Source organism: Scyliorhinus torazame, chromosome 3, assembly GCF_047496885.1.
Source record: "Scyliorhinus torazame isolate Kashiwa2021f chromosome 3, sScyTor2.1, whole genome shotgun sequence".
Lineage (NCBI taxonomy): Eukaryota > Metazoa > Chordata > Chondrichthyes > Carcharhiniformes > Scyliorhinidae > Scyliorhinus > Scyliorhinus torazame.
This window is the reverse complement of record NC_092709.1, coordinates 9624744-9640191: the sequence shown is the minus strand read 5'-3', so window position 1 is coordinate 9640191 and position 15448 is coordinate 9624744. Positions and strand designations below refer to the sequence as shown.

At 51.4% G+C, this 15448-nt stretch overlaps 1 protein-coding gene across 2 annotated transcripts in view; it reads right to left on the bottom strand.

The window, feature by feature from the left end:
- Positions 1 to 11692, bottom strand: part of LOC140408290 (tRNA methyltransferase 10 homolog A-like) — a 33486-nt gene extending 21794 nt beyond the window's left edge. The window contains exons 1-4 of one of the 2 annotated variants that reach the window (XM_072495279.1): positions 11617 to 11692; positions 11000 to 11244; positions 8571 to 8733; positions 5905 to 5976 (exon numbers count right to left, since the gene is read on the bottom strand). In XM_072495279.1, the coding sequence (XP_072351380.1) occupies positions 5905 to 5976; positions 8571 to 8733; positions 11000 to 11238 (474 nt within the window). In that variant the 5' untranslated portion in view covers positions 11239 to 11244; positions 11617 to 11692. Of the gene's footprint in view, positions 1 to 5904; positions 5977 to 8570; positions 8734 to 10999; positions 11467 to 11616 lie in introns of those variants that run through there. The other variant, XM_072495280.1, reaches the window with a different exon arrangement.
- Between the last annotated feature and the right edge of the window lie 3756 nt (positions 11693 to 15448).

Below are 15448 nucleotides of genomic sequence, written 5' to 3'. Positions count from 1 at the left end.
CATACATAGTGGAACACCCAGATTCCTTCCCCGGCCCAGCAGACATATATTCGATCAGCCTCTATGTCTGCAACAGCCTTACGGAATTCCTACCCCTATAGAAAGCAAGAGGATTTGTTTCCGCAGACGGAAAACCCCTCCCTTCAGCCCCATTGCTCCGTCACATTTTAGAGCGAGCACAGAACAGGACTTTTAGAATAGTTGAAGTTCGTAGTCCCCATTGTTCCTCCCCCCCTGGAAATGTAAAAGCCGACGCACTGGCAAAAGCAGGTTCCAGGCATGGATATTTTTGGACACCCCCCGAAAATGCACCAGTGAATGCAGTTCAGGTCTCCCAGACTAATATCGAGACTTTAATGCAGGCCCAGAAGCAGGATAGCAATCTCAGGGAGATTTTGAAAGGAAATTTTACGGCACCTTATGATAGGTTTAAGAATACACTGACCACACATGACGGTGTGGTGTTAAAAGACACCCTTTATGTGGTTCCTTAACAGGACAGGAATCAACTGATTTGTTTATTCCATGACAGTCATGGACATCAGGGAATCGATCCCACTACAGCCCACCTCAGGCAGCTCTGTTGGTGGCCGAGTTTGAAAGAAGATGTAACTCACTACATTGAGAATTGCCTTATCTGTGCCCAGAACAATCCGGACAGATACGCTAAAAAAGCTCAACTCAGTCACACCCGACCCGTTAATGGCCCCTGGACTAACCTCCAGATTGATTATATTGGACCATTGCCCCCTTGTAGGAATGGTTATAGATATGTACTCGTGGTGATAGACACGTTTACGAAATGGGTGGAAGCATTTCCATCCAGAACAAACACGGCAAAGACCACAGCCAAGATCCTAACCCACCACATCTTTACGAAATGGGGACTCCCCCGCAGCATTGAATCCGACCAAGGTTCCCATTTTACGGGACGTGTCATGAAGAACGTCCTCACGATATTTGGCATTACCCAAAAATTCCAGTCGAGTGGTATCGTGGAGCGCATGAATCGGACCCTAAAATCCACCCTCAGAAAAATGGTCCAGCAAAACAACACCACTTGGGACTCAGTCCTCCCCTTTGCGCTGATGTTTTTGCAAAATACAGTTTCAACTTCCACAGGTTACACCCCACACACCCTCATGACCGGACGCCCCATGAAAGGCACAGAATTTTTATTAGGATTAGATTTGACCAGCCCCGAAGTGAAGGCCCACACACACGAGAAAGCAGTAGAACAACTAGTGGAAAATGTTAAAACGGCTCAGCTAGCAGCCGCAGTGAAATTGGGCACAAGAAAGAAACAGAGCAAGGCCTGTTTCGATAAGACAGTGCATGCGACTGAGTTCAGTGTAGGACAGCAAGTCATGCTCTCCGTATCCAACCCCAGCACATTCCTGTCACCGAAGTATTCAGGTCCGTACTCCATTGCGGACAAAGTAAGACCTTCCGTCTACAAAATAAAGTACCCCAATGGAAAGACTGCGTGGTTCCATATCAACCAGCTTAAGGCATATGGAACACAGTCGAACCACACCCCTCGTCATGCTCGACGCAGCAGACCACGCCCCACCCACAGCCAACGTAACCCTACCCTCCCCCAACATGTCCGGCCCAGCCACGGACTCAACCCCGACTCCACCCCTGAACTATAGACTCCGCCCTGGAACGCCCACGGACTGCAGCAGCAGAGACAGCGACTGTGACTCGGACAATAGCTACAGCACGCCTCCCTACCATCCCCATGCAACAGGACCCACACCCAGCGAATCGGACCACGATTCGAGCGATCCCTTCACAGTCACTTCCCTAAACAAACTCCACCACGGACCACCGGCCTACAATGACGACCCCGATTCCGTCCCCACAGAACTAGACACCACCTTTTGGCACCGAGATAATTCATACAGACTCGTCCGGAATGACGAGAGCGATCCAAAATCACATCAAGCAGCCCTATCAGCCCTGATACACCCGAGAGTTTGGCATCGGGAGAAGATGCCGACTTTGAGTCTGACTCGCAAAATGAGAACCCCTTTGCGACCCTGTTCGCAACCAATAACTGAGGTGTCCAGATGATGTTTTAAAAGGAACCGCTTGGGAGAAAACGGTGTCCTTTCTGATGGAACCTGCAGCATGTTTTATGTTGTTTGTCCTAGTATTGTTAAATGTTGTATGTTAGACTGGAATTTTTTTTCCACGGCCCCACGCCACCACCCTTCCGACGTCCACTGGCAGTCAGAGAAACTAGTTTGTCCGGACGCTAGTTCAGAGGAACTAGTTTGTCCACAGAGACTTGTTAATGTCCCAGACGCCAGTTCAGAGGAACTCGTCTGTCGACTGAAACACAGACCCCCGCTCGTAACTGCCCTTCTGGTTCAAAGGAAGAACCAATACGGCAACCCCCCACGATGGCTACATTTCTTGCCCGTTCTTGTCGGTTGCTCAGGCAGTGGAGAAACGGCATTGGGACCCGCCCTGCCTGGGAGCCCCCCCTCTGGTCAGCTACGCTCGGGTAGGTCACACACGGCATTGGTCGCCGTCCTACCCGGGGATTCCATCCAAATCTTACCCGTCACGGCCCACACGCACCTCATTTCGGCAATTCTTTTCCAAAAAGTTTTGTTTTGTTTTCAGGTAACCCTTAGGTTTCCAACCCTCTGCTATTTACATCCTCAAACATTTGGATGGTAAATCGCACAGCCTGCGAGACGGCTCGCACTGGTTCAGTATTTATATGTGTGTCTTGTCCTGAAATTCGGTTTTTGAAAAACAAAATGAGGGAGTCACACATAGTGACCAATTATAAAGGGAGTAATTGGCACCAAAGGACAGACAGGCTATCATACGAGATATTAAACCAAGATAGTAACAGACACTATGCTTGATCCCACAGAACTCCAGAAGAGAAGAGAAGAGAGAAGAAGAACCATGAGGACACCCTCCGTATTGCTCATAACCATAATGGACATTTGGTTGCGCGCGAATGCGAACCCCCTGACCTCCACCCCCCCCCCCCCCCCCCCCCCCAGCCGTTAATGATTCACTTCCCCAGAGCACCCAGGGCCCAGTCACAAGCGACACCACACCAGCTTGGTGTGACAGGTTTATAACCTGATACTCCCTGTCCTAGTTGATAGAATCCCTATTGGTATTGGCGATACTCTGCTGCATCGTGCAGACTATTCGTCTGAGGAAATGGCGAAGGAGAGCCTACCGCGCTCGCACCTCGGTATATAGGATAAGATCCCCTATTTTCAGATACGACCAGACCCCCGCGATCTATAATAAAGAACATTCCTTTGCGTTTTTGTGAATAAAGGAATGTTTCATGAGCGATTGTACAATCCTGAGCTTGACTGCCAAGCCAGGAAAAATGTGTATAATGCTGCTATGATTTTGTGTGTATTGTTTAGGAAGTTAGTATGATTGAATGTTTGAGTGAGTGTAGTTTATTAAGGATAGTTAGAGGTACCGATTTTCTTATTTTGTAATGTATGTCCCTGTTTGACATAGCGCCATTCAGAATTGTCAGTTAAAATTTTCTTGCTTAGTTATGGTCAGTGTAGAGGCCATAGAAGAGTGCTCGCCGGGTCAGGGAATGAAGAACAACGCAGTTATGTGATCCTTCACGCTTCGCGTTAGGATCACAAGGAGAGTGTAGCCACCTGGGTTGGCCACTTCCCGACGTAAAATGGAGGACAGCAAAGGCTGAAGGGAAATTCAGCCAACACAGGCAGAAACTAGCAGGTGCAAGTTTACTGTGTATTAAACTCTGCAAAAGCCCAGACAGCATCGATACAAGCAGCCATCTGCATAATAACGTAGCAGCCATCTACATACTAATGCGCGATCCCCGGGAACAATCGAAACATTTGAGATAAACAAGGCCAAGCCAGACTCCTCAGCGCCAGCAGGAGCCAACAGAAAGGGGTTAACGGACACCTCAAGACTGCCCATCGATCAAGGAACCGCTCCAGTATTGGAGAAATCGAACCAAGCGATTGGAACGAAGTCCAATCACTTGGAACCAGGTACAGGGTCCGCCCCGAAAGGCGGGAAGCCCCTGGGGACTATAAAGTTAAGCCCCCAAGTTCAAATCGTCCTTCTTGACAGGGTGACCCAGCAACGTGAACCAACCCTTGACAATGACCTGTTCAACAGCCGCCAAAAGACCTTAAGTCTTAAGTCAACGTTAGCTACGAGATAGGTACTCCTAGCTACCAGTCCATACCAGCTTTTGAATCCTGCAGACTCAGAACCCGAGCGAAAGGCCATTTGTTCCCCTCACCTGAGGGCCAGTCCGAAGCTAAGTATTGGCCTGTTAGTTATAGAAGTAGCTTAGAAGTAGAATTTATGCACGAGTAGCGATTTACTGTGTATAATAAATGTGCTTTGATTTGAATCTTCTTAATTGGTGTATTGAGTTATTGATCATTACTTGAACTTGAACCTCGTGGCGGTATCATAAAGATACCTGGCGACTTGAGAGCAAAGGTTATAAAATAAAGCCAATTGAACCAACCAAAAGTTAGCAACATAGTACAAGTACTGGAAACAAATAGATGCAGAGTAATATATATTTTGTTCTTTAAAATTTTAATCAACAAAATTGAGTTCATCACTTTATTCAAAACTTAACCAAGTCATGTCTAAGATTGACAAATGGTTCTTCAGTTTTATTTTTCCTTTCCAGATTGTAGCTACTCCTATCAGATTTGCTGTACTCATTTTACTAGAAGTTACCATTTTACTTATTGTGATGAGTGGAAACCCAATTTTGAAAGCCGGCCTTTCATTTACGTTCATACCGAGGGGGGTGTAGAAGCCAGCTATTTTCTAACACACCTGATAGTAAAATAGGTAAAAGCGATAGGTGAAAGATAGCTATTTAGCATTAAGCTCCATGTCTATTAAATACCATTTTAAAACTCACTCATAACCTCAGGTCATTTCAAAACACACATTCAGTAGTTCAGAACATAGCTGCAAACAGAACAAAGAAAATAATTCCTATGCAGCTAACAAATACATTTGCAAGATAAAGTAACCCAAGGACAAGGCAAGCTCCATGGCAACAGCATAGAGACCATTGTCCTAACAAGCAAGTTTATGCAATAAGGAAGCCGAATCGCATTCCATAGCTCATACAAGAATACATTTTAAGTTAATGTTGCCTATTAATGAGACGACTGAGCATCGAATCAAACTTATTTGATCCAAACCAATTAGGATTACATCGGGGTATAGCTAGATGGCTAAAGTCTGATATGATTTAGTATAACCGTGTTAGATTGTACGGCCATTTTCTTCTTCATGAATCATCTCTACTTTGACTTAACTTACTCGCTGTCTTTCTGTCTTTCATACTTTCACTTTCCAACTCTGACTCTTGAAGTAAATGCAAGCGGTTTGCCGTAAGCAAGAAAATCATTTCTGCATTATTTGAAAGTTAAATTGTCTACAAGACTGCCTCTCTTGAGTTGTTTGCTACCTGGACTTATTAGAGAATAAGACTTTAAAGGATTCTCAATTGTAATCAATAGAGACATATAAAGCGATTCTTATTTGCACTGGAGAAGTTTTAACTCAAATTTCTACTGAGTTTTAGTGTTCGCGAGTGCCACTAAATCCGCATGGTAGATCTCACAGGGGGGGGTTAGTGAAAGTGGCCAGCTGACTACCGTTAATGCTTCAGGTCTTAACAAAAAAAGTGAGAACAATAAAGAAAGGAAAACCTGATCAGAAAGTCAGCCATGTATTATCAGCAGCTTCAGAATTGAAGAACTAAACCTGAGCAGTCCCTGGTAGATCAGTTTGGAATTATCATGTTTAAGAGAATGGCATAGTTTTCAGTTTTGTGTATTTTTGATTTCCAAGATGAAAACTAGCACCAAGACTCACCTGTACAGGATGTGCTGCTTTTCGATTTTCTGCGTAACATCTTTGAATCTGTTTATGCAGTTTTTTGACATCCTAGATTTAAAAAAAAAGCAACTTAGGCCATCGCTCATGCACACAATTTAGCTTTGTGGGTTTAACACTGCATCGGCCTCAGCAGTGAAATAAAAATGCTGACAAGCTCTTTTCGCTCATTTCTTTCTTCCCTCGATTAAAAAGCAATCCAGCTAACGCACGCAGGAATGCAGGATTACTGGGGAAAGCAAGAAACCCAGTGTAAATCTGCATACAGCAACTACAATCGGCATTGGACTTTTGGATAATCATACCATCATTAGTTAAAAACAGTGAATATGCCGAGGCCCCAGGTTCGATCCCGGCTCTGGGTCACTGTCCATGTGGAGTTTGCACATTCTCCCAGTGTTTGCGTGGGTTTTGCCCCCACAACGCAAAGATGTACAGGGTGGGAGGATTGGCCACCTAAACTGCCCCTTAATTGGAAAAAATGAATTGGGCACTCTAAATTTATTTTTAAAAACAGTGAATATTTCATGTATACCTACATTCATACATTTGTGCAGGTATAAGCTACATCCATACCATACAAACACAACACATGAAATGAAAATCGCTTATTGTCACGAGTAGGCTTCAATGAAGTTACTGTGAAAAGCCCCTAGTCGCCACATTCCGGCGCCTGTTCGGGGAGGCTGGTACGGGAATCGAACCGTGCTGCTGGCCTGCCTTGGTCTGCTTTAAAAGGCAGCAATTTAGCCCAGTGAGCTAAACCAGCCCCAACATTACACTCTGCCATCAAAATACTTAATGCAACTAAAATAAATACAATGTTTAATTTACATTATGTTATTTAGTAAGCTTATGCACTGGGAACAAAAGTACATGGACCCTGTGAACAAAAGTACATTGACCCCATGAACAGACTTTTTCTAGCAATAGGCATTCTAAAGCGGTGGCCCGACGGGAGTCTTTCAAACTGATGGTATAAAGAGTGAGAGGGATCACCGATGATGACCTGACCTTCCTTCTTCACTGTGTTGTTGAATAAATTAAAGTATCTGCTGTCTGCCAATGGTTTCACCTGCAGTGTGGACCATTCTGGCCAGCTACCTTTGTATTTCACACTCAGGCTACCAGACCAGACTGACATGTTGAATGTGAAAATACTCTCTACCAGACTTTTGTACACCTTCTCCAAAACATCTCGACTCACTCTGAACTCTTTCAATTTTCTAATTAAAACAGATGCTGACTAGCCGTTTTAAAGAGACAGCTGAAGCTTAGCTTCTCGTCTATGTACATTCCCAGGTACTTGAAACACTCTACAACCTCTACGCGGTTGATCATTAAGATACAGAGGTTCACACATATTGGATTTGTTTATTGTCACATGTACCAAGGTACAGTGAAAAGTATTTTTCTGCGAGCAGCTCAACGGATCATTAAATACATGAAAAGAAAAGGAAAGAAAAGTACATAATAGGGCAACACGGTGCACAATGTAACTAGATAACACCGGCATTGGGTGAAGCATACAGTGGTGTAGTGATAATGAGGTCAGTCCATAAGAGGGTCATTTAGGAGTCTGGTAACAGTGGGGAAGAAGCTGTTTTTGAGTCTGTTTGTGCGAGTTCTCAGACTTTTGTATCTCCTGCCCGATGGAAGAAGTTGGAAGAGTGAGTAAGCCGGGTGGGAGGGGTCTTTGATTATGCTGCCCGCTTTCCCCAGGCAGCGGGAGGTGTAGATGAGTGAATGGATGGGAGGCAGGTTTGTGTGATGGACTGGGCTGTGTTCACGACTCTCTGAAGTTTCTTGCGGTCTTGGGCCGAGCAGTTGCGTTACCAGGCTATGATGCAACCAGATAGGATGCTTTCTATGGCGTGGTATAAAATAGTTACTAATAAATCAAATAGGGAATTCAAGAGAAACTTCTTTATACAGTAAATGGTTAGAATGCAGAAATTGTTACAAGGGAGTAGTTGAAAAGAATATAAACTGTGCGGAGTCTGCACATTCTCCCTGTGAATGTTTTCTAAAAATAAATTTAGTGTACCCAATTCATTTTTTTCCAATTAAGGGCAATTTAGCGTGGCCAATCCACCTACCCTGCACATCTTTGGGTTGTGGCGGCGAAACCCACGCAAACACGTGAAAAATGTACAAACTCCACACAGACAGTGACCCAGAGCCAGGATTGAACCTGGGACCTCGGCGCTGTGAGGCAGCATTGCTAACCACTGCACCACCGTGCTGCCCCATGTGTCTCTGTGGGTTTCCTCCGGGTGCTCCGGTTTCCTCCCACAAGTCCCGAAAGACATGCTTGTTAGGTGATTTGGACATTCTGAATTCTCCCACAGTGTACCCGAACAGGCGCCGGAGTGTGGTGACCAGGGGATTGTCACAGCAACTTCATTGCAGTGTTAATGTAAGCCTACTTGTGACAATAATAAAGATAAAGATTATTATAAATGCAGTTACAAGGAAGCTAGACAGGGGCATATGGAAGAAAGGGAAAGAATATGTTAATAGGGTGGGAGGAGGCTCATTTGGAGCACAAGTACGAGGACAGATCACAGACCATTGCCGACTGGCCTATATCTGTGCTGTACATTCCATATGAAAACAGCACAACGTTCGTCACTCTTCCTCACCTTCATCACCATGAGGCCATCAAAGCTGCAATCCAGTGCTACACGAAGGCTACTTGCAGTGACATCTCTCTTAAAGCGTTTCCTGCAAGATTCTTCACACCCTTCCTCGCTCCGAGTTTGACGTTCCAATTTTCTTTTAAGCTTCTTCTCTTTTCGCTTTTGCCTGGCCCCAGGAGAAGAGAAAGATTAGTGGGGAGTGGCTAGTTTAGACTTTGAATGAGTTAACAAGTGAAAGCTAAGAAGGTGCTAGCTCTGGTTATTCAATGTACACAACAGATGTCCTGATGAAGGGTCATAAACCTGAAACGCTAACTCTGTTTCTCTCCACAAATACTGCCTGAGCTGCAGAGTATTTGTAGTATGTTTTGTTTTTTAATTCAGATTTCCAGGGTCCGGAGTATTTTCCTTTTGAAATATCCCTAATAAACCTTTATTTTTGTAACTATAAATTTAGAGTACCCAATTCATTTTTTTCCAATTAAGGGGCAATTTAGCGTGGCCAATCCACCTACCCTGCACATCTTTGGATTGTGGGGGCGAAACCCATGCAAACACGAGGAGAATGTGCAAACTCCACACGGACAGTGACCCAGAGCCGGGATCGAACCTGGGACTGTGGCACCGTGAGGCAGCAGTGCTAACCACCATGCTGCCCCCAATAAAGTTTTGTCAGGTTTTTTTTGCCCTCTCCCTCTTAATCCTATCTATCCCTCCTCTCTTTGTTTCACTTCCTGTACATGATTTGGTGCTGAATTAACTATTCCAACTTGACTAACTGGTTCACTCTGCTTGGATCAAGGATTCTTCGATCCAACAGGTTAATGCGGTACATGTCCACTGTACCGTTCTGACTCTCCAATCACCACAGGTTCCAGTACAATAACTCGTAGAAAGTCTGTGAGCAAATGCAAGGTTAATGAACTGTGAGGACCATTCCTTTAGCAGTGACTGCAAAATAGTTCAAAATGAATTCTAATTTCCAAATAGAGTTTTTTTCACAGTGTAGGGTTAACAAGTTATAACTGCACCTACAGTTTGAATAGCTTCCTTATTCAAGGGGACATTTTATTTATAATTACTGGGGGGTCTATAAAATGTAAATGCCGCCACCGTCTCAAGAGGACCGGAGGCTGCTCTCCCTTTTTGAAAAAGAGCTGGCCGGTGGTGATTTAACCTGAAGGTACTCATGCATGACCTGATGTGTTCGACATCATGTCTGAAGAGAGATGTTCTGGTGGCAGACATGGAGGAAGATAGCTATCTGCTTTCCCTTCCAGGGAGCAGGGTGCATGTGTTATGGGCCAGGGTTTAGAAAACTCCAAAGTATATCATGGCGTTCACCTGCTACAACTGTTTATTCATTTTGGTTACGATGAGCACACGGGCCTACTTTTCAGGTGTTATTTTAACAGAGGCCTTAAGCACTTTTAATCGAAAACAAAGTCTATTCTACGAATTTAGTTCAACATTTTTATAAACACACACAGTAAGCATTTTTATCAACTACAAACATAAATACCCCACACAGCTACAGTACTCTATGTATAACCCTTAATAAATTCCCCCTTTAACTGTTCCAATTTAATAACAAGATCCCATAAACCGGAAAACCTTTTTCAAAGGTATGGCCAAGCACACAGCACTCAAGACCTGGTATACAAAACAGCAGGTTTGAATTCCTTCCAAAAAAGTTATTTCTTTCCAAGTTATCAGGCAGTCTGGAAACAGCTTTTAAAATGCAGAGAGACTTCACTATACTTGTCTGTCTGAATACAGCAGCCAAAATGTGAAAACTAAAGCAGAAAACTCAAGAGCCACACAACAGCCCTGAACCAAAGCGAAAGTAAAACTCAGAGCCACAGCCCAGCTCCACCCACACAATGACATCACTGAAGCCATGTGATAAGACAAAACATTTCTTAAAGGGGCACTCCCATGCACATGCATCTTGAGTTTTTAAGGATGCAGATGAAAGCTTTTGCAGGAAAAGGGGGCAGAGTTTGCAAAATCCGATCCTCACAACAAGGTTGGCACTGTTGCTTCACAGCACCAGGGTCCCGGGTTCGATTCCCAGCTTGAGTCACTGTACGGAGACTGCACGTTCTCCCGGTGTCTGCGCGGGTTTCCTCCGGGTGCTCCGGTTTCTTCCCACAAGTCCCGAAAGACGTGCTTGTTAGGTGAATTGGACACTCTGAATTCTCCCTCGGTGTACCCGAACAGGTGCTGAAATGTGGCGACGAGGGGATTTTCACAGTAACTTCATTGCAGTGTTAATGTAAGCCTACTTGTGACATTAACAAAGATTATTATTATAAACACCGGTGAAAGCCCCAGAATTTTGACTTATTCATTCGCTGCAAATCAGCGGGCACTGGGGAAATGAAAGGCGGAGGGGAAAAGCTCATGCGCAGAGACTTTACCCCACTTACTTGCGGAGCTCTTTTTGGTCCTCCCACTGCTTCTCCTTCATTAACCTCTTCATCTGACTCTTCGACACGGGCTCGGTCCTGCCCACCTGCCAAGCGTGCTCCTTCGGCTGATGGTCCCCTCCCATGGGTTGGGACTGGCCGCCGGGTCCATGCTGCTCCAGTCTTTCCGCCCGGCCATACCTGGCCTTGGCAGAGGCTGCCGCAGACTCTGTCCCACCTCCATCTGCCTCAGATGCCATGGCCACCTTGGGGTTTGAGGGAGAGACAACACACACAATGTCAGCAAAGCCCAGAGCGTGAGAGAGGCAGCCTCAGGATGGATGGACAGGAGATCCCCTCACAACTTTGTGCAAACAGATTACAATTTATTGGAGGATGATAAAAAAGATAACTCCGGATTTCAGCAAATTTCCAATACTTGTAAAGACCTCCTGGGCAGAGAGCTGCTCTGACCCCCCCCCCCCGGAGGCGCGCTCTCTCCCTCTCCCTCCCCCCGGTTCTGCACAGGCCCTGAATGAACACGGACCGCGCTGCGCCGTCTGACCCGCCCCGGGGGGGGGGGGGCAGCGGCCCGCCGCCTGTCTCCATAGCAACAGCCCCGCCCGCTGCTGCCTCACCGCCGCTCCCGCTGGGGTCGGAGAGGCGCCGCCGCCCGGGCCTCAGGACGTCATCAACCCGCGACCGACACCCGTGACTCACAGCCTGTCCCTCCCCCCCCCCCCGGGGCGGGGCTAATGAGGATGTGGGACGAGAGGAGGGGTGGGAATCATGAGAGAGGGGTAATGAGGGGGTGCGGGGAGGGGGGGTAATGAGGGGGTGCGGGGAGGGGGGGGTAATGAGGGGGTGCGGGGAGGGGGGGTAATGAGGGGGGTGCGGGGAGGGGGGGTAATGAGGGGGGTGCGGGGAGGGGGGGTAATGAGGGGGGTGCGGGGAGGGGGGGTAATGAGGGGGTGCGGGGAGGGGGGGTAATGGGGTGCGGGGAGGGGGGGTAATGAGGGGGTGCGGGGAGGGGGGGTAATGAGGGGGTGCGGGGAGGGGGGGTAATGAGGGGGTGCGGGGAGGGGGGGTAATGAGGGGGTGCGGAGAGGGGGGTAATGAGGGGTGCGAGAGGGGGGGTAATGAGGGGGTGCGGGGGAGGGGGGGTAATGAGGGGGTGCGGGGAGGGGGGGGTAATGAGGGGGTGCGGGGAGGGGGGGTAATGAGGGGGTGCGGGGAGGGGGGGTAATGAGGGGGTGCGGGGAGGGGGGTAATGAGGGGGTGCGGGGAGGGGGGGTAATGAGGGGGTGCGGGGAGGGGGGTAATGAGGGGGGTGCGGGGAGGGGGGAGTAATGAGGGTGCGGGGAGGGGGGGTAATGAGGGGGTGCGGGGAGGGGGGTAATGAGGGGGTGCGGGGAGGGGGGGGGTAATGAGGGGGTGCGGGGAGGGGGGTAATGAGGGGGTGCGGGGAGGGGGGGGTAATGAGGGGGTGCGGGGAGGGGGGGGTAATGAGGGGGTGCGGGGAGGGGGGGGTAATGAGGGGGTGCGGGGAGGGGGGGGTAATGAGGGGGTGCGGGGAGGGGGGGTAATGAGGGGGTGCGGGGAGGGGGGGGTAATGAGGGGGTGCGGGGAGGGGGGTAATGAGGGGGGTGCGGGGGAGGGGGGTAATGAGGGGTGCGGGGAGGGGGGTAATGAGGGGGTGCGGGGAGGGGGGGTAATGAGGGGGTGCGGGGAGGGGGGGTAATGAGGGGGTGCGGGGAGGGGGGGTAATGAGGGGGTGCGGGGAGGGGGGGTAATGAGGGGGGAGGGGGGTGCGGGGAGGGGGGTAATGAGGGGGGTGCGGGGAGGGGGGGTAATGAGGGGGGTGCGGGGAGGGGGGGTAATGAGGGGGGTGCGGGGAGGGGGGGTAATGAGGGGGTGCGGGGAGGGGGGGGTAATGAGGGGGGTGCGGGGAGGGGGGTAATGAGGGGGTGCGGGGAGGGGGGGTAATGAGGGGGTGCGGGGAGGGGGGGTAATGAGGGGGTGCGGGGAGGGGGGTAATGAGGGGGTGCGGGGAGGGGGTAATGAGGGGGGTGCGGGGAGGGGGGGTAATGAGGGGGGTGCGGGGAGGGGGGGTAATGAGGGGGGTGCGGGGAGGGGGGGTAATGAGGGGGGTGCGGGGAGTGGGGTAATGAGGGGGGTGCGGGGAGGGGGGTAATGAGGGGGTGCGGGGAGGGGGGGTAATGAGGGGGGTGCGGGGAGGGGCGTAATGAGGGGGGTGCGGGGAGGGGGGTAATGAGGGGGGGTGCGGGTGGGGGGTAATGAGGGGGGGTGCGGGGAGGGGGGTAATGAGGGGGTGCGGGGAGGGGGGTAATGAGGGGGGGCGGGGAGGGGGGTAATGAGGGGGGGAGGGGGGTAATGAGGGTGCGGGGAGGGGGGTAATGAGGGTGCGGGGGGTAATGAGGGTGCGGGGAGGGGGGTAATGAGGGGGTGCGGGGAGGGAGGGTAATGAGGGGGTGCGGGGAGGGGGGTAATGAGGGGGGTGCGGGGAGGGGGGTAATGAGGGGGGTGCGGGGAGGGGGGTAATGAGGGGGTGCGGGGAGGGGGGTAATGAGGGGGGGGCGGGGAGGGGGGTAATGAGGGGGTGCGGGGAGGGGGGTAATGAGGGGGTGCGGGGAGGGGGGTAATGAGGGGGTGCGGGGAGGGGGGGTAATGAGGGGGTGCGGGGAGGGGGGTAATGAGGGGGGTGCGGGGAGGGGGGGTAATGAGGGGGTGCGGGGAGGGGGGGTAATGAGGGGGTGCGGGGAGGGGGGGTAATGAAGGGGTGCGGGGAGGGGGGGTAATGAGGGGGTGCGGGGAGGGGGGTAATGAGGGGGGTGCGGGGAGGGGGGTACTGAGGGGGTGCGGGGAGGGGGGTAATGAGGGGGTGCGGGGAGGGGGGTAATGAGGGGGTGCGGGGAGGGGGGGAAATGAGGGGGGGCGGGGAGAGGGGTAATGAGGGGGTGCGGGGAGGGGGTTAATGAGGGGGTGCGGGGAGGGGGGTAATGAGGGTGCGGGGAGGGGGGTAATGAGGGTGCGGGGAGGGGGGTAATGAGGGGGTGCGGGGAGGGGGGGTAATGAGGGGGTGCGGGGAGGGTGGTAATGAGTGGGTACGGGGAGGGGGGCAATGAGGGGGTGCGGGGAGGGGGGTAATGAGGGGGTGCGGGGAGGAGGGTAATGAGGGGGTGCGGGGAGGGGGGTAATGGGGGTGCGGGGAGGGGGGTAATGGGGTGCGGGGAGGGGGGAAATGAGGGGGTGCGGGGAGGGGGTAATGAGGGGGTGCGGGGAGGGGGGTAATGAGGGGGTGCGGGGAGGGGGTAATGGGGGTGCGGGGGAGGGGGGTAATGAGGTGCGGGGAGAGGGGGTAATGAGGGGGTGGAGGGGATAATGAGGGGGTGCGGGGAGGGGGGTAATGAGGGGGTGCGGGGAGGGGGGTAATGAGGGGGTTCGGGGAGGGGGGTAATGAGGGGTGCGGGGAGGGGGGTAATGGGGTGCGGGGAGGGGGTAATGAGGGGTGCGGGGAGGGGGGTAATGGGGGTGCGGGAGGGGGTAGGGGGGTAGGTGGAGGGGGTGAGGGGTTACCGGGCGGGGTAAGGGGGGGTGGGGTGAGGGGGTGCGGGAGGGGGTAATGAGGTGCGGGAGAGGGTAATGAGGAGGTGCGGGGAGGGGGGTAATGAGTGGGTGCGGGGAGGGGGTAATGAGGGAGTGCGGGGAGGGGGGTAATGAGGGGGTGCGGGGAGGGGGGTAATGAGGGGGTGCGGGGAGGGGGTAATGAGGGGGTGCGGGGAGGGGGTAATGAAAGAGTGCGGGGAGGGGGGTAATGAGGGGGTGCGGGGAGGGGGTAATGAGGGGGAGGGGATGCGGGGAGTTGGGAGGGGGTGCGAGGTGGGGGTAATGGGGGGTGCGAGGAGGGGGTAATGGGGTGCGAGGAGGCGGGATGGGGTAATGGGGATGCGAGGAGGGGGTAATCGGGCTGCGAGGGGGGAGGGGGTAATGAGGGGGTGCGAGGAGAGGTTAATGAAGGGGGACGAGGGGTGGGGTCAATGAGTGGTTGCGAGGCGAGGATGGTTGATGAGGGGGTGGGGTGATGGAAGGGGAAAGGGTCATGACGGTGATGAGAAGGGAAGGAGGATAGGCTGATGAGGAAGGGGTATGATGAGGTGGGAGGGTCAGCATGGTGGGGCAATGGTTAGCATTGCTGTCTCGAGGCGCCGACGTCCCAAGTTCAATCCCGGCCCTGGGTCACTCTTTGTGGAGTTTGCATGTTCTCCCCATGTTTGCGTGGTTTATAATAATAATAATCTTCATTACAACTCTCCCAAAGCAAGTGTCCGAACTAACACCACCAGCTCTGAATACTTCCAGTTACAGAGATGAACAAGACAGGGCCGCCCCTTGTTCAACAATATTTTCCACCATACAAACAACCCCCCCCCCGGCCTCCGTAACAAAGAA